This window comes from Thermobia domestica, chromosome 13 (assembly GCF_964235325.1).
Source record: "Thermobia domestica chromosome 13, izTheDome1.hap1.1, whole genome shotgun sequence".
NCBI classification, from domain to species: Eukaryota; Metazoa; Arthropoda; class Insecta; order Zygentoma; family Lepismatidae; genus Thermobia; species Thermobia domestica.
Genome location: NC_137466.1, coordinates 14,585,076 through 14,606,805, shown reverse-complemented (window position 1 = coordinate 14,606,805; position 21,730 = coordinate 14,585,076). Strand labels below are relative to the sequence as shown.

The following is a 21,730-nucleotide window of genomic DNA, read 5'->3' as shown; positions in this document are numbered from 1 at the left end:
GTAACTATTTGTCTGTAAATGAAAGTTGATAGTTACAGAGAAGACATGTTCCAATTGTTGGGGGAGTAAAGCAGGAATTCGTTTTGTAAACAAATAGAAGTATCATTGAAGAGATGTGTTTATGTGGGGTTGCAGGGGAAGATACAAGTACCAAGGGAAACACAAGTAGTGACTTTTTCAGGGAAGAAAAGAAATTTCGTGTAGAATTCTTGGTCTTATAATTGGTTCTCCACCATAGAAAGTGTTGAAGGAGTAACGCCAGGAAGCAATTTAGTTTGGATAGATGTACAGGAAAATGCAGAATGTTGTGTGTGGTGGTTTACCAATTTATTGAGATTGAATTTGAAAGAAGTTTTGTAGAGAAGAGAATTTTTGTTTACTGTAGCGTGACCAAGTTTTATTTTTTAATTGAAAGAAGCACTTTTTGTACTGAATATGTATAGAACAAAGAGCTTACTAAAGCATTAGGGGAAAAGAAGACTGCTGAGGCTCCTGTCCTATTATAATACAAACAGTTTTAACGGGATTAAAAAAAAATCTGTCTGTATTGTGGAGGTGTCCGTTATTGTGAGGTTTCACTGCATTAGATTCTACAAAACGACTTGTCGTTGAGAATTAGCAAAAGCTTACTATTGAATTTTGAGTAACTACAATTACTACATAAATTATATACACATATATATATACAACATCCTTTGGTCTAATGGATGTAATTTTAGTTCGTGAGGAACTGGAATATTCTGAGGCAAAAAGATAGGTAATAAAGATGTATTTAATCTTAACATAATACTTAACCCTTCTGCAAAATGACAACCTAAAGGATTGAAAAAGATGAAATATTTCTCAAAAGTCGCCGAGTTGAGAGTCCGTCAAATTACCCGAAATCATAACTGCAGACAATTAATACAGAAAATCCGAGACACAGACGTCAAAGAGAAATATCGAAGACTTACAAATACATAATACAGATAAGGACATTAAAGCGAATTGATAAAACGAAAGATATATTATGTTTAGAAATGCTTATCTTTTTACCTCAATTCCTCTTTAGAGGAAGCACTCTCGCTCTTCGTCGCACCAAGGAATGCAGCAGCAGCAGGGACAAAAATAAAACTTGAAGCAGCGGCCACACTGAGATTCATGGCGAAGATGAAGTAAGTTGGGAGGAAGATCCCTGGTTCCATACTGTCTTTCCCACCTTCTTCTTCTTTCCTCTCGTTGATCTAAAATGAACAAAAATATAAAAATAATGAGGATTTGAATTATTATATTTTATACAATTTAAATAGCATTATTTCTAATTTCAGTTTTTGTACTTGGGTTCATCTGGGAACTATTAGTACTCATGGGGACTAATGATATTTAGAGGGAGGTTACACGTTGAATACAGTATTATATAAGGCTTTTTGCGTGCAAAATGGAGCTACTGTCTCAAGTCTCTGGGTATATAAGTCGCAGCGTGTTCGGCGTAAGGCCATTTCACAGTTGATAATTGAAGCTAATAGATGTATAAGTTATGGGATTCTTACAATTAGAAGTAAGTGGATACTTTCAAATATCTAGGATCAATATTAATAGACGGAAACCATATTCACGAAGAAATTAAATGTCGACTAAAAATTGGGAATTCGTACTTATTCAGTTCAAAATCTATATTTATTTATTATTCAGTTCAAAATCTCTTGTCGTCGCGAATTCTGTCCAGGAATTTGAAACTTAAAATATATAAAATGATAATCATACCTGTTGTGCTGTATGGTTGCGAAACATGGTCGCTTACTCTGAAGGAAGAACGTAGATTGAAAGTATTTGAGAACAAGATCCTAAGAAGAATATTCGGACACAAGAGGAACGGAAAAGGGGAATGGCGGAAACTTCATAACGAGGAAGTACATAATTTATACGGTTTACCAAACATTGTTAGGGTCATCAAATCTAAGAGGGTCAGGTGGACAGGTCATGTAGCCAGGCTGGAAGAAAGCAGGAACGCTTTCAAAGTCTTGACTGGAAGATCAATCGGGAAACGACCATTAGGAAGACCTAGGCGCAGATAAGAGGGCAATATTAAAATGGATCTCGCAGAAATAGGAATACAAAACAGAAGCTGGATCTAGTTGGCTTGTGAACGCGGTATTGGCCCTCCGGGTTCCATAGGCCATGAAGTTAGTTAGTTAGATGTAAGGTATTGCACCGTGAAGATAAGTGAACTTCCCGCAAAACTGCGCTACATTTTCCAATTTTATTTCAGTAAAGGTGTAAATATTGCACAGACCTGTTAAGAAATTTCTGCTGTTTACGGGCAAGATAAGATAACAGTCACTTTCTTTGTGGAAATTTTTATATCCAAGACGCTCCTCACAGTAGGCATCCAATCACACAAAAAATAGGTGATATTCGGGCAAAAGTCGAGTAAGACCGACATATAAATAGTCATGGCTTCGCTAATGACCTAAACGTTCATAATCAAACTACCGTGTTCACTTGCGTAATAGTAGCACTTTTTGTATTTATTTATTTATTTTATTTTATTTTATTTTATTTTTTTTAAATGCGAAAATCCAACTGCGACTATTAAACGAGGAAAACTGCCATTTACTTATCGCTATGATCAAGACAATTTCGAATTTTGATACATACAACATTGTGTCAACAAAAAAATGGAGGGTGGAAGAAGTAGGTTGCTTGATCTCTATTGACAGATGGGTCACGATGTTACGTGTCAGTAAACACGAAAAGTTCTTTTGCAATTTCGAAGGAAGTCACGTTCACCAAGAGAAAACTTAAATGATTAAAATATATTTATATAATTTGAAATAAATGAATATAGACAACTAGACTTGTTTACCACAAAAAGTTGCAATCTACTGGACTAGGTATGAATTAGTTGCATTTCAGTTCAATGGATAACATCAGTAATCAGTGCTATAAGATGGTTTCACCGTGTAACCAAGTAAACATTTGTATACTGGTACATAAAAGATTAACTCATAAAGATTAATGATCATAACTCTTATGGTGATAACACTAATTTGTACAGATTAAAATATGAAAATAACTTACACCAATTGTCGCACGGGTCCACTTCATAGCCCAAACAAGCCGAAAACGGGGCGACAACGCATCTAGCTGCACAACTGATTACACAGAGAAGTCTACTTCGCCAAGATATGGGATATGGATACGGCGGCTCCTGAACTGGGTGTTCCCTCAGATTATCATCATCGACTTCTCGCGGTGACCTCTCGGTCACCTCTTGTCGCTGTTTTCTCGGTCTTGGTTCCTGTTGCCGTTCGTGCTATAATAAAACAATAGAAATTTAATGAGAATAGAGAAGCATTATTTATTATTCTTGAAATTTCATATAGAAAACTATATATAATGATAATTCTAAGCTACTTGCGTTTCGGAAAAAAAAATCAGTATCAGTGATGTCATTCAGCTAGTTCGCACTGATTCGCCCGAACTGGTTGTTAAAATCACCTCTCCACCTAATAGAGGAGCACTTATGAAAAAGAAAAAATTAGTATTGTTCTTGAGAATCTAATATATTTATTTTCCTTTCCTTTCCAGCTTTCAAAGAGATGATTAACACCACATTAAATAATTTTCAAGTGTTTGTAGATAGTCAAGGTTTTCCTAAAGCAGAAATTCATCAAATCATCAAGGAGGCAAGAAAAATAATTACAGTTATTGCTGAGAGTTAAGGCATTCAGTTTAATAAACAACGTAACTACAGATAAAAGAAACTACCTCCTTGCTGAAACTCGTATCTCACCTCTGAGAATAACTTCTTGTAGGAAAGCCTTTAGAAGAATGGGATGCAACGCACTGGTAAAAACGTGGTTACACCAAGGGTATTATACACGTGCCGATTGTTGGGTTAAAAAGAAAGCAACATCCGAGTATTCTAAACATCGACTTTAATTCTAGGCTTATCTCAACATCGGCGAGTTTTGCAAACTAAATATTAAAATAAGCTTTTGCATGACTTCAATCTAATACTGTTATTAGTATCATTGGAATCAATCAATCAATAAATAAATAATAAATCAGTTTACCTCCTTGATCTCCTCCACGAAAACTTCTTTGACCATCGTCTCACGATCCATCTGCGAGGTCTCAGGAGGAGAGGTGGGATGACTTCGTTCCTCAGTTGGTGGTGGAGTGGTCCGTTTTCGTGTTGCTTCCTCCTACGAAATATAAATCAAGTTATTTTAGTTCCAGTCCAAATCTGTTTCATCAATGACTCATCTTACTTGTAACAATACCCCTGTACTTTTATTTCCTACGTAATATCTCTAGTTGCATATAAACAGCATTAACAGCTAGGAATTCAGCAGTATATGCGTAAACAGTGCTGTGTCAACAATAAGTACAATCTCCTACTTCAAGTGAATTTTGCCACATGTGTAGTATTATTTCTTCCAGCATATTAAAAACAGTCATTTATTATTGGTAAAGAACGATACATTTCTTAGCGCCACAAAAGTTAGTATCTTCCTTTTTTTCGATTTTCCCAAAAACTAAGCATAAGAATTTAGCTTAAAGCATATTATTTCGTTCATTTCCAAGGGATCTATCGATTTATGTATGTCTTATCCATCGGCGCAAATCTGTCTTCAACATTGGAGGGGGGGGGGGGTGACGGGTAATACCGTTCCTTTTTTTAAGCGATGTTCAAAATAGTTATGAAGTAGAAAAATAATGCTGTGGAGGATCAAGGGAGCACAAGTGTCTTCAACATTGGGAGGCGGGCAATTTGAGGCTTATTCTGGAAGGGTGGGGTGGGGGGAGACAGAGACTCATATTACGGTAGATGAATCTGATTTCCGAGGTGAACCTGTTGTATATTATACAGCAAGGAACATCAATTTAATCTCTCTTTCCTTTGTAGCAGTCGGACACAAATAATATCATATTTCTTCTCCTCACCCCCAAAAATACACATTTCAAATCGGATTATTGGGGGGACATTCCCTCCAACTCCAAGATTGAGGGGATTTGCGCCAATGCCTTATTTTTGGACAATATATTAGTTAAATAAAAATAAAAAATTTAAGAGTTCATGATAATTTCGGGCTATATCTCATTAAGAATCTATGTCTTAATGAAAAGCTTAATGAAAGGTTACTTTAACGTTTTACCTCAATAAGCTCTCGTACAGGATAAATTATTTAAGTTTATAAATTAATTATTTTTTCCCTCCATTTTCTCAAAAACTACGCATGACCTTTTACAGTCGCACATATCATTTTGTTCTATCGATTGGTGTATTTCTCATCTGTGAACATTTTTTTTTTTTTTTTCATTAAACGCTAAGAGTATTCTAGAATTGGGTTAAGGTACAATTGATTAGTGGATTTCGCTTTATTTCTGTAATAGAAGATCGAACTATAAGTATGGATGACAATTTCACTTCTTCCTTTTCAGAGGTAGCAGCGAAGGAAAAAAAACTGAGTTAAACTATATCCTAACCAACTATTAAATTAAACTCCGGAATGCGTCTAAATACCAGTTGTCAATACCGAAATTTTCAATGGGAACCTCCATTTTCTTCAGAAGCTTATTTATTTACATAAACACACATTGCTCTTTTCAATCACATTTTATGGTTTCCATCACATAATTAAAAGAAATATATATTTCAGATATGGTTAAGCTTACATCTAACATTACATAGCTTGTAGCAAATATGGTAATTCATAATACATAAATGTTTCTGTTTCAATTAATTATTGGGGTTTCATCTGTATTGTGATTTTTTTTGTTTTTACCTGTGGAGTTATGCTTGCTGGTAATATGGTGAAAAATAAAAATAAAACCAATTAGTTCAGTAAATAGTTTGTATTAACTAATAAAGCTCAGCTGATAACATCATTTTCCCTGATAGCTTGAAATAATATATATGATTTGCTTCAAACTTTTCAATCTGCAAAGAATATTTGGGTCCTGGTTCTCTTGATGCAATGATCCATTATACGCTGAAGAAGATGGCGGCTTGTATTGAATTTTTCGGCATTAACGAATAGTTAGAACTGTGAGCGTCAGTTTAGTTTCTTCAGAAGTTATATCTTAATATCTTCACACTCACAATTTATACCTTTTGTCAGAATTTTTACACTTAGCGTTAGTACAAATAGAAAAAAAAAATAAATTATAAATTTCATAAATATAAATAAATAAAAAATAAAATAAATAAGAAACTACTGATTATAAATTAATTTCTATTTTATTGTCTTACCGTTCCGCTTTGTCTCCGCCGGAAGATTAAGCTTCTTATCCTTTGGAATCTAGATAAACTAAGATAAAAAAGAAATTAGAATTCGTGTGAACATAAATTCAATTTAGTGCACTAACAAATAATAAAATAAATTAATTTATTGTAAATAATTTCAATTAAGTTTTTGAGTCTTATTAAGTCCATTAATATAATTCTCGGGTCTCTAACAAGCTGGGCATGAGAAATACTACGGTCGCTAAAAGTGCATAACCCACAACCATTTTCAGAAATAATATATATGAATAAATAAGACTTTGAAGTATTACCTGGAACGGGGAGGCGGTCGAACAACTGGGCCATACACACGCCTCCTCTCTTCATCCTTAGGCCTCCTCTCTTCATCACTGGCTTCTTCCTCTCTGTGGCTGCCATTAGAGTGTGATCCTTCCTCTTCTTCCACTTGCACTTCAACCTCAGCTTCACCTAGTTGAACCTCTACTTGTGGAAGTGCAATTGCTGGGGTTCCCCACCTCTGGAACTGGAGGATTCGCCACAAGCAATACACACTTCTGAAGAAGTTAGTCATAGGAGAGTCTTCTCGAGGAATGCCACTGAGATCGTAATCGGGCAAGTCCACGATTTGCCATGGCATTCCAATTCGAATCCTCTCAGAACTTATTAGGTAAGATAAGGACACTCCAAGGACCGAAGTCTCTGGAGTAGTCATTATCAACAAAATCTTGAGACCGCTGACACGCTGGGCCTCAGACATGTTGATAATGGCAAAGATGGTGTATGATGAATAGCCATACAACATTCTCAGCCATGGTACAGACACTGGCTGCGAATGCAATGACATGACTGAGGTCGAAGTGTCAAGTATAGAACAGAAGCTCTCATCACTACTGTTGTCATATGAGTGCTAAATCAAAGAAAGAAAAACAGAGGTAAGTCACATAAAATGGACAACCATCAACAATACATTACTTTAAACACATTAGCAATTCTTGAGAAACCTAGTTGGAGCACAATTATGAGAAATCGCCTCAGCCCATGAGCTGTTACCAGCCTGATAGCTTGAGCATGGTTTTGGCATCGGCTTCCGATGTGATTTTTTCGGAGGTTAGAACCTCGTAATTCAAGTGACTCCCCAAATGTCTGACGATACTATATCAAAACCGAAAAACATGTACTTCCAACATAGATAGTAAATTTTAATTTTTCCGTAATATCTTGCTCAGGAGGGGGGTTAAACCTCGAACTTTTTCCTTCATATATATATATATAGTGTTTCAATAAACAACACTTACAACGTTTGGGAGGTGATTCCCGAGACAAAAGAAAATTCATATGGACCTATGGAGAAAAGTCTTAGTTTTACAGCTAAAGCTGCCCAAAAGTATGGAAAAGCTATATTGCAACACTCGTTATTTCGAACACGAGAGACCGTGGAGTGGTGGTTCATACCAGTGTAAAGGAAGTTATGCATATGCATCCAAAATACATTATTCTAGTAATGTACAATGTGTGTGCAAGGGATTCCCTCATAACATAAATCCCAGACATGCTACCACCAGAATTTTTAGATATACTGTGACTTAAAAGGTGAGTCTACGTAGGGAAAAGGTAAGCTTTGACAACAGTAAATACGGAATGCGTAAGCGGGACATCTGACGTATTAGGGAACGCCAGCTCCGTGGTTACTCGTGTTGAGAAATAACGTACGCTGAGATGTGATATGCCACAGTATATTTCACGTTTTTTAATACGTAAAAGCGTCAAATGATATACTGTATCACTTTATGAACGTTGATGGTGTTGTTTTGCGCACCCTATATACAGGCTATTTCAAAACAACACCGACAGTGTTTGGGAGGTGATTCCTGACACCAAAATAAGACAAAAAGTATATATCAAGCTGGTTGCACAAGTGCTTCCTTTCGCAGTTATAAGCTGCCGAAAACGTGGAAAAAAAAAAAAAAAAAAAAAAAAAAAAAACACTTCAAAGCTCTATCGGGTCAAGACTTCATTTAGAAACTAGTATGTGCTCTACCCAAATATCCAAGTTTCAGAATCGTGCGGTACTTCTGCAACAATTTTTATAGAGGTAGTTGGTGAGCACTTCAAATTATATGCCGGTAGCTAAACTCCCTCTATAAAAATAGTTGCGTGAGTACCTTTGGATTCTGAAACATGTATTTTTGAATAGCGCACATATTAGTTCCTAGGTGAAGTCTTGATCTTACTACGGTAGGACCAATAGTTTTAGAGCTATGGATCTTTAAAGTTCATTCTTTTCACGTTTTCGGCAGCTTATAACTCCAAAAGGGGGCATTTGTTCATCCAGATTAGTCTATATTTTTGTCTTATTTTGGTGTCAGGAATCACCTCCTAAGCGTTGTCGGTGTTGTTTTGAAACATCCTGTATATAGAAATCACGCTAGTCCTGAAAGTATATGAAATAAAGTCCTTGAAGCCCCCTTCTCCCCGTTGATTTTATACTGCGTATACCACTGGAAAAATATATTTAACAACTATACAGAATATAATAAATAAAATGTTTGAATAAGAAATAATATTCATATTAAATACAGTGAACCCTTGCGTCCTGAATTTAATCCGTTTCGTAAGCTGTTTAAGAGCTAAAATTATTTTTGCCATTTAAATTAATGTAAATATACACAATTGATCTGTTCTGGCCACAGAAATGTGTTTTTGTTTTTATCTTTTTAAGCGTTTTTTTTTTTGTGATGAAGGATATAAATGAAAATATTCTTAATTATCCTAAATTAGATATAATGAAGACTAAAATAATACAAAAAAATGCAAAGAAATTTTTGGACACAACACCCTGACAAATAATGTGTATGACAAATGCTTGAAAGCACTACTGATAGCATGGATACAAATGTGTGTTCATAGCCCGAAATATCATTCGTGAACCGATATGTGGACGAATAGAGGGAGTCGTGAACTGTAGTCCACTGTATTAAATGAACGAAATATTATTAAACAAACAAGTTTCGTGTGAAACTACGGTAGACTTCCAAATTATACAAATTTAATACTTAAACTTGAAGTAGTACCTCTATAACTACTGGTTCCAACAGAGGAATAAGATCAAAGATAAGACCTGTTCCTCCATCCATATTAAAAAGCCATTATTTGCTATCTCTTGCTGTTTTTGTTCTATGGAGAGTCGTATTAAAACCGGAAGTACTTGTAAATTTCAACCACTTGTGGTTTTGGTAGAGTGTTGTAGGTTGGACGGTATGTTCTCTTAAGACGATGATCGATTACAGAAAACCTCTTATTGCTGTTCATTACCATTTTTGTTGTATGGCAACCAACGTTGAAACAGGAAATGGTTAATTTGAACCTCTTCCGGTTTGAACAAAGAGTTAAGGGAGGAGTGTTTGCGAAAAATTGCTTCTTGATATCTCTTACCGTTTTTGTTCTGATATCTTTCGACAGACGGACGGAAAGAACTGTTGTATAAGACTCCGACATTTATGCACAGCATAGTATGGAAGTCTGATAATTCGTTCATATAAAGCTACATTTATTTTCGTAAATGTTAAGATAAAAATTACAAGGTACTAAAGTAGTAGAAACTGATGCAGACATACCTCAGAAACAGTAATCCAGCTACCGGTACTACTACTAGAGTACCGTCTGTCTCCAGTGATCCCTTCCTCCAGTGAGTCTTCTGTCAAATCCGGGTTATTGTTTTCTATCGTCATATCCAGGTAATCAATTGAGTGGAAACTCTCCGTTGAACTATCCTCCTAAAATAATAATAATAACGTAGAAAATTAATAATAATGTAAATATATATATATATATATATATATATATATATATATATATATATATATATATTTAAAATTCTACAGCGTTAAGTCTACTCAAAGTGTATACTCATTTTTTTAAAGTTAATCTGTATTTATTTAAGATTTAAGTACGAGGTATCCCTATAAACTTTAACAAATACAGCTGCCTCCCTTTAAAATATTACCATAGTATAACAACACTGGAAACACCTTTGTCTAAGCTTCCTGTTAGTTTGATGCAGTCTGTATCTGGATATGCCTGTGACAAATGTATGTAGTGTGAAGTCATCGTACGAAACACGTGTAACGAAATAGAGCAATATTCTAACATTATGCTTTGTTACAAATTGGATAAATATTTTATTGAAACGTTGCAGATGTAGATACAAAAGTGTTGTGGATGATACTAGGTCACAACTCCATTGAACGTCAAGAAATGAGGTAAATATGGAGAAATATCGTTGAAATTTGATAAACATATAATTCCACAGCAATTGTCAACCATGTTCGAGATAAACAAAGAAAAGTTTTGGTTAATTTTAAGGAAGGACCTGAAAATGAGGAAGATGTGTGTTTGTTTTGCAAATGTCTCTGATTTTTTAACAGAACAGTAAGAAAAAAAAAAGCCAATAAGAAAGAATAATATGAGGATTCGGTGGCTACTGCAGTACAGGACAACACCTTTCTGAAGTACATTGTGGTGGGCGATCAAACCTGACGTTCAAAACTTTTGTACAACGACATCACACTATGTGCATTTGTCGAACGTTTACTCAAATACAAATTGCACAAAACTGGTTTAAACAGGCACTAATAAAAAATCTTAGACAAAAGTATTTCCAGTGTTATTTTACTTTTTTTTAGGTTCAATTGAGTTGATTTTGAGTTTAACGATCCTTCCAGCAGCGAGGTTATATGAGACGAGACCTACTGATTAACGTGGAATCCGAACCACATGAGCTCCCGGCGGGAATCGAACTTGGGCCTCCCTTGCTTAAGTTCGAGTACCTTTATAGGCGCATCTCGTAATATTAAACCTTAGCCGTACCAATCACTTACATCCCTAATAAAGTACTTAGAAATTTTAAAAATGCGAGTAAGTAACTTAAAATAAATTTTAAAAACCTGTGACAATGAAACTTATCATATAATTACCTCTGTATAAACATCTATAAATTTTATTTTATTTGTGGGGCCGCGGTGGCTCAGTGGTAGAGCGTTCATTTCTGGTGCTTGGGATCCCGGGTTTGATCCCAACTCCCGTGTGGATGAGTTTCATTGGGGTTCTCCCATTTCCTCCCACTTTCTTCATTACACCATTTTTATTCATTTCTCATCATCACCTTCTCCTTTAGCCTAGCCGGCATATCGTGAGACGTAAAACTCAAATATTTCATTTCATTTTTTTATTTTATTAATATTTTTACAATTATAAATAAATAAATAAATAAAAATATATATTAATTAATCTTTAAGGTAACGTAGAAGAAAGAAATACAAGTGGCAACATTGAAGAAATTTAACAAGTTTGTTTTAAGAGAAAGTGCCTATGTTCAAATATATAACAGAAAGAATTCATCTATTTTTCTGCTATACTCGTACACGAATTTTTAAATATTTTGAATAGTAATTAAATATTCTAGAGCTCACTGATAGAACGCTCACCTCTGGTGAGACGATCTCAGACTGTGTGAATTTATGATAGACAGCATCGTGTCCGTAGAGTTTCATAATGTTCTTCCGCATTTTCATTCCACCAGTTTTCTCATATTCATTCAGTTTCACTAATGATCCGTTTCCTTTAGCCTAAAGGGCATAATCATGGGACGTAAATTTAGTTTAATTTTCTATAATAATAATAATAATAATAATAATAATAATAATAATAATAATAATAATAATAATAATAATAATAATAATAATCCATTCTAAATTGAATAAGCAAAGACATGTATTTTTTAATAATTGGTTCATATGAAAGAAATCATTTCTAAATATTAAACAAAATTTCATTTATTTTCGTATCAAAATTTACAAGCTACCAAGGCAATAGAAACGTTGTGATAGGCAACAAAATCTCACAGAAAGAGTATCAAAATTAATGGAGTCATGAATTAAGTTACGTGTATATGTATAATACGGATATCAGGGAAATTTTAGGTCTTCAGATTAAGAATCGATTTACGCAGACAAGTTGAGTTGAGTTGATTTTGAGTTTAACGTTTCTTTCAGCAGCGAGGTTATATGAGACGGGACCTACTGATTAACGTGGAATCCGAACCACATGAGCTCCCGCCGGGAACCGAACAAGGGTCTCCCACGCCAAAGGTGCGTACGCTAACCGCTTAGCCACGAAGGACCTCAAGCAGACAAATTGAATAGTATGTATCATTTATTAAAAATAATAAAAAATGTATTACGAAAATCTATTTGACGATTCTAATTGATGTTTTAATTCTTAATATGGTATTAATTTATTTTAAGAACATCACAATAGTTAAGTTTATATATGTTTAACTATTGTAATAATCGCCACACAAACACACACACACACACACACACAAAAAAAATGACCAGATAAAGCAATTCTAAAGAAAGTTAAAATATCGCTTTCTACATTTCACCTTATTACTGTCATTAAATCACATATATTTATCTTTTATGATGAGAAACATGAGGTTATTATCCAGATAAAAAGACTAATTTCTAATGCAACAATATTATACAATGTTGAACAATTCAAGTATACTGACCTCGTGTTCACTGGTTCTGCGACAACTTACAGTAGCAAGCTGGAGATCCAGAACACAGGAACTGATATCAATCCTCGCTCTTCTTATAGTTTCCATCAGATATTCCTCTTCTGTGGCCAATCTCTGCTCCAAGTCCATTCCACGGTTGACGAACTCGTCGATCTGAAAAAAGAAATAAATACACAATGTAAAGCTTTTTGTTCATAAAGTATATAATATGGAGTGTCCACAAAGTTCTCTACCATTACAATGAAACATAGCTCGTAAACTATACGAGATAGAGACATGCGGTTTTCTGCAATATGTTCTATAAAAGTAACCAAGAAAGTTCTGTCGCTTTTCGTGCAGGTCTGTGTTCCATGGCCCTCACAACATGAGTTGAATGTCAATGGAGATAAGGCAAAGGTCAGTTATTGGTGTGGGTATATCCAACATACTACCTGGTTGTGGCAGTTCACTTACATCGTGAACTTGCGTGAGAACAGAGTGAACATGGAACCTCCACAGTGCGTCATAAGGGCTTGTATGCTGTACGAGTTCAAATTAGGGTCAAACGTCGCTGCAGCGGAGCGGAAGATATGTCAGGCCTTTAGTGAGGGTGTCGTGACTACGCGGACAGTGCAGCGGTGGTTTAACAAGTTTAAGGACGGTGGCGAAACACTCGAAGACACACCACGGGCCGGAACACCAACACGTGTACAATATGAAGATCTTTAGACAGCAATTGAGGCGAACAGTGGTCAGACATGTGAGGAACTGGGACCACAAATCAGTGTGAGTGGAGAAACCATTCGGCAGCTCCTCCTTCAACTTGGAAGGCACTGCAAGTTGGGTCGATGGGTCCCATATGATTTGACTCCTTGCCAGACAGCAACACGAGCAGACACTTGTTTCTTTACTGTCAAGTCTGAGGAAGGAAAAATTTCTGTGCAGGGTGTTGACATGTGATGAAAAGTGGGTCCTATACAAAGCTCCACGGCGCCGTCATTATTGGTTAGCATCCTATGAACCGGTTCCAAAACAGCCGAAATCAGCACTGCACCAGAAGGTCTTCTTGTGTGTATAGTGGACTGCTCGCGGCATCGTGCACCGGTAACTGCTACTAGCTGGTCAGAGATCAATGTAACTGAGTACTGTCAGCAGTTGAGCCGTGTTCAAGAAAAACTCAAAACTCTGGAGCCAGCACTTCTGAATCGCAAAGGGATCCTCTTGTTACAGGACAACGCTAAGCCTCACGTGGCTAGGATGACCCGGGACACCATTCTGCGCCTTGGATGGGAAATACTATTATATCCACCATATTCCTCGAACATTGCACCGTCCGATTATCACCTGTTCCATTCCTTGGACAATCCCTCAGAGAACGCCAGTTCAAATCCCTAGTAGAGGTGCAAAATGCACTTGGTATCTTCTTCGCTTCACGATCCACCAAATTCTACAGCGATGGATCCATGGCCTTCCAGATAGTTAGCAGAAAGTCGTCGATGCTGATGGGGATTATTTTTGATCTTGCAGGTACATTTTAGGTGACATATCGGTTTGAAGGTGGTGAGTGAAAAAGCGACAGAACTTCCTTGGTTACCTTTATACATCTCTACAAAGTTTTATTGCCAATTACACTACTTCTACACGTGCCAATCTATTTGCCTTCAGGATATCGAGACGATATTCAAGCTCTATCCATATATGCTGCAACATAGCAGCATCAACAAGTCAGTTAAGTTTTCGCAACAATCTGTGTACGAAGTGCGGCAAGATCTGGAACAGGGGTTTCGTAGGCACTAACCTTGACCACCACAATCCGTCTCTCAGGGAAACGTCATTTCAAAAAGTTCCTAACATCTCGAGACCAATGAGGAGGTACTCCATCGTGTTGGAAGGTTATGTTTGGCCTTCAGTTCCATCATCTGAGAGAGTAGGTGCTCATGCAACATGTCATAGTAAGCTGCCCATGTAACCGTGTTCTCAGCAAAGAAAAAATGGACCGATTACTCTACGATACATAAGAGCACACCAAACTTTAAATTTTGTGCTAACATGAACATGTTCGCGAATGACATACTAATGTTCAGAGCCTCATATCTGAACGACCAGAGCTGACATGTAACTCGAAAATTGAAAACATGGGCAAACGGCACGTAATATTGGTATACATCTCGTATTGTAAAATTTTTATTATACTGTATGTACTCTTTTAGGGGAAGACAGATGTATGATTTATCTCTATAAATGAATGATTTAATTATTGTCAGAGGAACGGGAGAAATGATTGCCAGAGTTCAGAAAGAGGTCCCATGAAACCACAATCAGTCAATAGATGACGTCACAAACATGCTTGGACTCTCTCAAGGATTAGTTGACGCTATCTATATATATAATCGGTATACGCGATACGGAATTACACGTGAAAATACACACGGTACTAACACTATCAGCCGTGAAGGAGTTGACCAGTCCAACTCCAAAGAGTCATTAGATCATGAAAAGATTTATATGAAGTCTGTGAGAAAGTATATTCTTTAAAAGTAAAAAAGAATAATCAAAATCAGTACATCTGTGCTGAAGTTATGCGTGAGCATGCTCACAGTGAAGTCGATTAATTACGATATTAACACTATCCATTGAGGAGTTTCATGGTTTAGCTCCGATGATTATCATCAAATCCTAATAAAAATTTATATAAAATAACCATGAGAACATACTTTTTTAGCCAAAAAGTAAATCAATAAAATAGGTGCATCTATGTCGAATTCATACGCGATCGTACACACAATTATAGTACGAAAACTCAGCCATTCAAAAGTTTCATGACCTAGTTCCGAAGAATATGATTAGATCCTCATGAAATTTATGTGGAACACCCGGGAAAGAATACTCTTTCAAACAAACAAACAAAAACATTAAAGTCAGTGCATATGTGTCGATGAATTATGCTTGATTATGCGCACAACACATATATATGTATAAACAGGTCGAATGAGAACATCATTTTGTTTTGAAGCGGCTATAAGGGTATGAGTTGAGTTGATTTTGAATTTAACGTCCCTTCCAGCAGCGAGGCTATACGAGACGCGAACTACTGATTAACGTGGAATCCGAACCACGTGAGCTCCCACTGGGGATCGAACCCGGGTCTCCCACGCCAAACATTAAGACATTCAAGATGCTATAGCTCAACTGATTTCAGAGTTAACCAGAAATCATGACAACCTACCTTTTCAATAATTTGTCCCACATTAAAGAACTTCTCAATAATTTTCCTGATTTTCTCTAACAAAAATCAAATTCCCTGATATTCCCTGATTTTTTGGGTCAGTGGGAACCCTGTTATATATAGAAAGATTACTTCCATTACCTCTGTAGTGCGGGCATCCAACATCATTTTTTTAAAGTTACGAAATATTGCTTAATTTGTCAGGCTTTGTTAAATTTATCAAAGACGTAATCCCTTGCTACACCATCCCTAGGAAGTGCTAGTAGTGTGTTACGCCACAGTAATTTTTTTTCAAGTTGTAAAACATATGTGTAGATATATTTGTAGATGAAAGTTTTTAATTTTTTTTCTGATACTATTCTGTAAATAAGCTGACGAAAATTAATTATACTGTGAATCAGCTAAGTCATTAAATGGATTCTAACCTGGCCTTCGGCATTTCTTCTGCCTTCGTCTGGTCCTTGTACGGCATCCTGGAGTCTTCTCCCTTCCGCTAACAATGTGCGGGTAGACTCCTCTATCTGTCTACGAACAGACGCAAGAATTCTTATACACTCATACATTCTCCTATCTGTAAAGAAAGGTGATAACACGTTAGGAAAATTTTGTTCATTTTCGAACAACTTAGGAACGCAAATTAGATTTATATCTTGCGCGAGTAAAAGTCATGCAATCCAATGGATCATGTTAATTAAAAAAAAAAAAAAAAAAAAAAAAAACTATCGGAATCTTATTTGCGCTCCTATGCTAAGTCTTATTTCTAGAGAAGTCTACCAGTATCTACAACATCCGTTAGTGACCTTTTTGATTTTGCGTTATACCATTTGTTATAACAGCTACTTTTTGTACAATACAACTGCTTGACTGATGACTCAAATGTTAATTTCATGTTGGTTTCATGATTCACCTTAAAGGTACAGCAATATACTTTAGCGTGTCAGAAAATATCTGCTATTTGATTGTCCTTTCCGTTTTAAGAAATATTTATAAATAATTTAGTTCTGTTTTGAGATTATATACATTGTTTATTATTATTATTATTATTATTATTATTATTATTATTATTATTATTATTATTATTATTATTATTATTACTATTTTAATATAAAATAGAGGTATACTATTCCAGAAATAAATGTAAATAAATAAATAAAGATAACTTGTCTTTTTCCTTCTCTTTTAGAAATAATAGATTAAAATGTTACAGTGAAGTAACTGAAATGATGAACAATAATCTTACTTCATTTACAATTTAAACTTTAATGGATACTAGCAAATTGAAGGGCATATTAACAGTAGCTGAATTGTTAACAGTTTCTGTAGGATAACTTTTTATTTATTTAGCAGCTGTTATTAGTTGATAATCGATAACGTTTTATTGATTTAGTAACTGTTATTATAAGTAGGTCAGTAACGGAATGTTTACTATATCTACTTTCTTCATTATTTTGGTTTGTTGGGCTACATCCATAATCAACTATTTACTACTCACAATCTACGTTCGTATCTAATGGATGTATGCCCTCTAGAACCTGCATTATCTACAATACCATGAACTACTTTACTTGTCAATTTAGTTTAATGCAGGCTTTGCAACGTTATCTACTTCACTCACAATGTACAACAAATTCAAGTCAAGAAACAATGTTAGAAAATTGTCTACATTAGTTGATTGTTCCGAAGCTATATTTTCCATTTTAGTGGTAAGGAAATATATAGTTTGTGTAGGGTCCCAGCCACATGCACTAGTACACAAGAAAACGAAGTTGGGTCTTCCAACTAAAAGCGAAAACGCTAATTATTTTGTCATGAAGCACTTCTAACGGATTGCGGTTGCTCAGTGGTAGAGAACTCACCTTTAGTGCATGAGATTCCTGGTTTGATCCCAGCTCACGCCAATTAGGCTTATTGATATGGTGGACAAACACCGTATCACGGACGTTTCAGAGGTTCTCCCGTTTCCTCCTACTTTCTTCATTCCACTATCTCGTCCATTATTATCATCACCGTCTAACTTAGTCTTGGAACATAATCGTGGGACATTATTTTTTTTAAAAAAAGTAAAGTATCTCTAGTGTCTCCTCAAGAATCACATTAGACTATATTTCCAGTAGAAGCTAAATAAAGCACAACAGTTTTCATATTGGAAACATAATTCTTTGCTTGAAATTTGGTTCGAACGGGGGAAAGTGCACCTAAAAAATCTTCAGTGAAGACAATTTACAAGCACATTTAAAAAAAAGTTTTGGTAATTTTTACAGAGTTGTTCATGTAAAATACATAAATCGGCTTTTGACAAATTTAATGCATTTATTTCATTTATTTAATTATGTATTTTGGAAATTAAGTTTTAGGAGCGAACATTTACCGAAAAAATAAGGATAAAATATCCAAAAACTATCTATATTTCGACAGTATTTTTTAAATATTTTATATTTATTACCACTTTATTATATTTATTATTTATTATATTTATTATTATATTTATTATTTTATACTATTTTATAAAAACAAGAACTTTGACTTGAATTAACTGTACATGTAAGTCTACTGAATTCTAACTACGCTACTTGGCCAAAATGAAATATGTGGAAAGTCTGGAGAACATACAGCAGATGGCACAGTGCTAAGATGGACCAGCACTTCAGGAATTAACATTCTGATTGAGATCTGAGAATTGGAACAGCTTATTTCACTGAAAGCATTGATGGTTTGATTCGGAGATATCAGCGTGGACTTGTAACGGAGACATTGGCTATCGAAGGCGATGAACTGGAAGAATCAGAGTCAGTAATTTTCGACGTTTGTGATAAATACCCCCCTCCCAGCTTTCGACGATCTTAAAATGTAGTACCCTTCCGAACTTTCGACGATCGCGACAATTACCCCCCTCCCATCGTTATATTTCGTTTAGATAATTAATTAGAATTAAACTTAGTAATTAGAATTAAGCATAGTAACTTATCATATTTTAAAAATAGTAAACAACGAAATGCAATATAAAAATCAAATTATAAATAAAAACAGTATACAAAATTTAAAATATCTAAAAATAACATTATGTAATGAACAATATGTAAATTGTAAAATATCAAAAAGTATAAACAAAATTATTATAGAGAATAAGTACTCAAAAATATATAATACAGAATTCATTAAAACATCCTTCCAAACATAGGTAAATACACACAAAAAGTAATCACAAAAATACAAATAAATGAATAAAAATTATGTATAAGATGAAAAAATATCATAAAGAAATATCAAAATTGGAAACATATATAATTAAAAAAAATAGCTGCTAAGAAACATGGAGATTTCATAACTATAAAACACAATCATCGACGAAAGAAAATAAAGTTTCATAGGAAAACTGTATACATATACAAATATTTTAAAACACACAAACAGAGTAATACGTACGTACATAAAATATAAAATTTGAAAGTATATCTGAAAAAAGATTGTAAAAAAGAAATACTGTAAAACAAAAATTGTAAACAAAATTCAAAATTCAAAAGAATAATAGTTAAGAATATGGTTTAAAATTTTTAAAAAAATGTAAAATCATGAATGTACAAGTGCATACGAATAGTATAATCAAAATATATTAAAAATTGAATTATAAAAATGTTATAAAATAGGTAAAAAGAACCAAAATAATGTCAATAAACATAAAAGAGATTGAAATGTACATATATCTAAATGTAAAAGAAATTATAAAAAATAAAACAATAACTGAAAAGAAACAGAGAAAGGTATGTATTATACATGAAAATACACAACTTGAGAGAAATAAGTTATAATAAGAAGATTCAAGGGTATATTACTACGAAAATTAAATTTAGAAACAAATAAGAAATCATCAGTTTTTCAACTTATTCCTAAGGAACCTGTATTGAAACGAAACCTTACTCCGAGAAGACAGAGTACAAAGTTTTAGTAAAGTGAGTTATCCGAAACGCTGAAAAGAAACCTCTCCTGAACACTGAACTACTTTGAATAAATATTCATAATAAATACAGTTATGCATATCTGTAACTTAAATTTAACGTGATGTTCTAGTGATTACAGAATATACAAATAAGATAGAAATATAATGCAAATACAATAACAAGAAATGGTAATAAAGAAAAATACTGTAAATAATTTAACGCAGAAAAATGGACAGTACGAAAAATTTTTACACACAAAACAGGAAGAATAATATTACCAGACAGCATTGCAATGAATTTGGAAAAGAAATATATATATACTTAATCCGTTCATAATTGGCACTAAAGAAATCACACTTCATAAACACTTATTAAAGTAAGTATATACAGAAAATTAAAGCAACAAGTGGAAAGAGACAGAAAATAACCCAATTATGTTCATAACAAAAGCAATATAAGTCTAATATACTTCCTTACTCGTAGTATCTATGGATATTAAAAAGGTGGATATTCAAGCCATGTTCTAAGTATTCATAGGCATCAAGTGAATGGAGGACATTATTCATATAATGCCCTTCAATGGGGTCAGATTTGAGAAATTTATTCTTTATACAATGTAAACAGAAATGATGTTTACATTATGCATAGTCATCAACAAAAGAAAATAGCATCTTACATACAGGCTGTATGTAAACTATTATATTTTCTTCTGTTTCACACTAGAAAACACAGAACTCAAATTATAGGCGTTGGCATGGAATCAAGAGGAAGAAAGAGCCAAATTGTATTGTTCACAATGAAATAAGACATAAAAATCATATAATATATAAAAACAATATAAAAATTATCTATAAGTCACGTTATGTAATAAATAATACAGAAACTTTAAAATACCTAAAAGCATTTAAAAATATTTTTCTTTTTAAAGATTTTATTACTTCTAGATTATTTAATTGCCAACCTATTTTTATTGGACACTACAGCTCGAAAGATGAACCCGTATCGTGTCGCATCTAACTTTCCTTCAGTCATTTTATAATTGTTCCTACTATCTTTAGAAGCAGTAGCAGATATAAAAGAAAAGTTCAAATGAAAAATGATTTTCTTAGAAACACATCACAATCAGGATATGGAAAAGCTGAATAAAATAAGATATCAACGGAAACTTATAGGAATTCACGTGGGCTGGTGTACCTCACGTTACATAACCAGAAAGCCCTAACCGCAATAGAGAGACACGCTATTCAATGGAGAACTGGCAGCGGTCTTGGAACTTATGAAGGTGCCACGATATTCTAAAATGGCAAACATAATGCTGCAATACGACATAGAACACTGATCAACTCCCATCTAAGACTGGTTATTCTGTATGAAAAGACAGTGTCAAAGAAAGCTGTTTCAAGTAAGTCATGAAAACTCGTCGGATGACACACAACCCGATCGGGCATACACTTCATTGTTCTCCCTAAGATCTTGCATGGGCTAAGGAACACGTGCAGAAATATTGATAAGTAAGCTTTAAATTATAGAAGTAGGAGGGGGGGGGGGGAATAGAACAGGTGACTAGTTTTCGATACCTGGGTAGTATTATTAATAATTATATGAAATATGAACGTGAAATAAAAACAAGGATAGGAATGACGACTCATAAAATGCTTCGTGTCGAATATTGTACTGTATGGGTCAGAAACATGAGCATTATGCAAAAATGACAAAAAACGACTGAAAGCTTTCAAAATATGGAAGTGGAGAAGAACGGAGAGAATTAGCTGTAT

The 21,730-nt window shown here is 34.4% G+C and overlaps 1 protein-coding gene across 1 annotated transcript; it reads right to left on the bottom strand.

Annotated features, from left to right (window-relative positions):
* Positions 1–700: 700 nt before the first annotated feature.
* On the bottom strand, positions 701–16,624 carry LOC145667501 (uncharacterized). Its single transcript, XM_081734977.1, has 8 exons — positions 16,446–16,624; positions 12,807–12,968; positions 9,850–10,008; positions 6,547–7,142; positions 6,242–6,299; positions 4,059–4,190; positions 3,061–3,295; positions 701–1,223 (listed from the first exon to the last, which is right to left on the bottom strand). The coding sequence occupies exons 1-8, from the start codon at positions 16,581–16,583 to the stop codon at positions 1,048–1,050; spliced, it is 1,656 nt and encodes a 551-aa protein (XP_081591103.1). The 5' UTR covers positions 16,584–16,624; the 3' UTR covers positions 701–1,047.
* Positions 16,625–21,730: the final 5,106 nt, after the last annotated feature.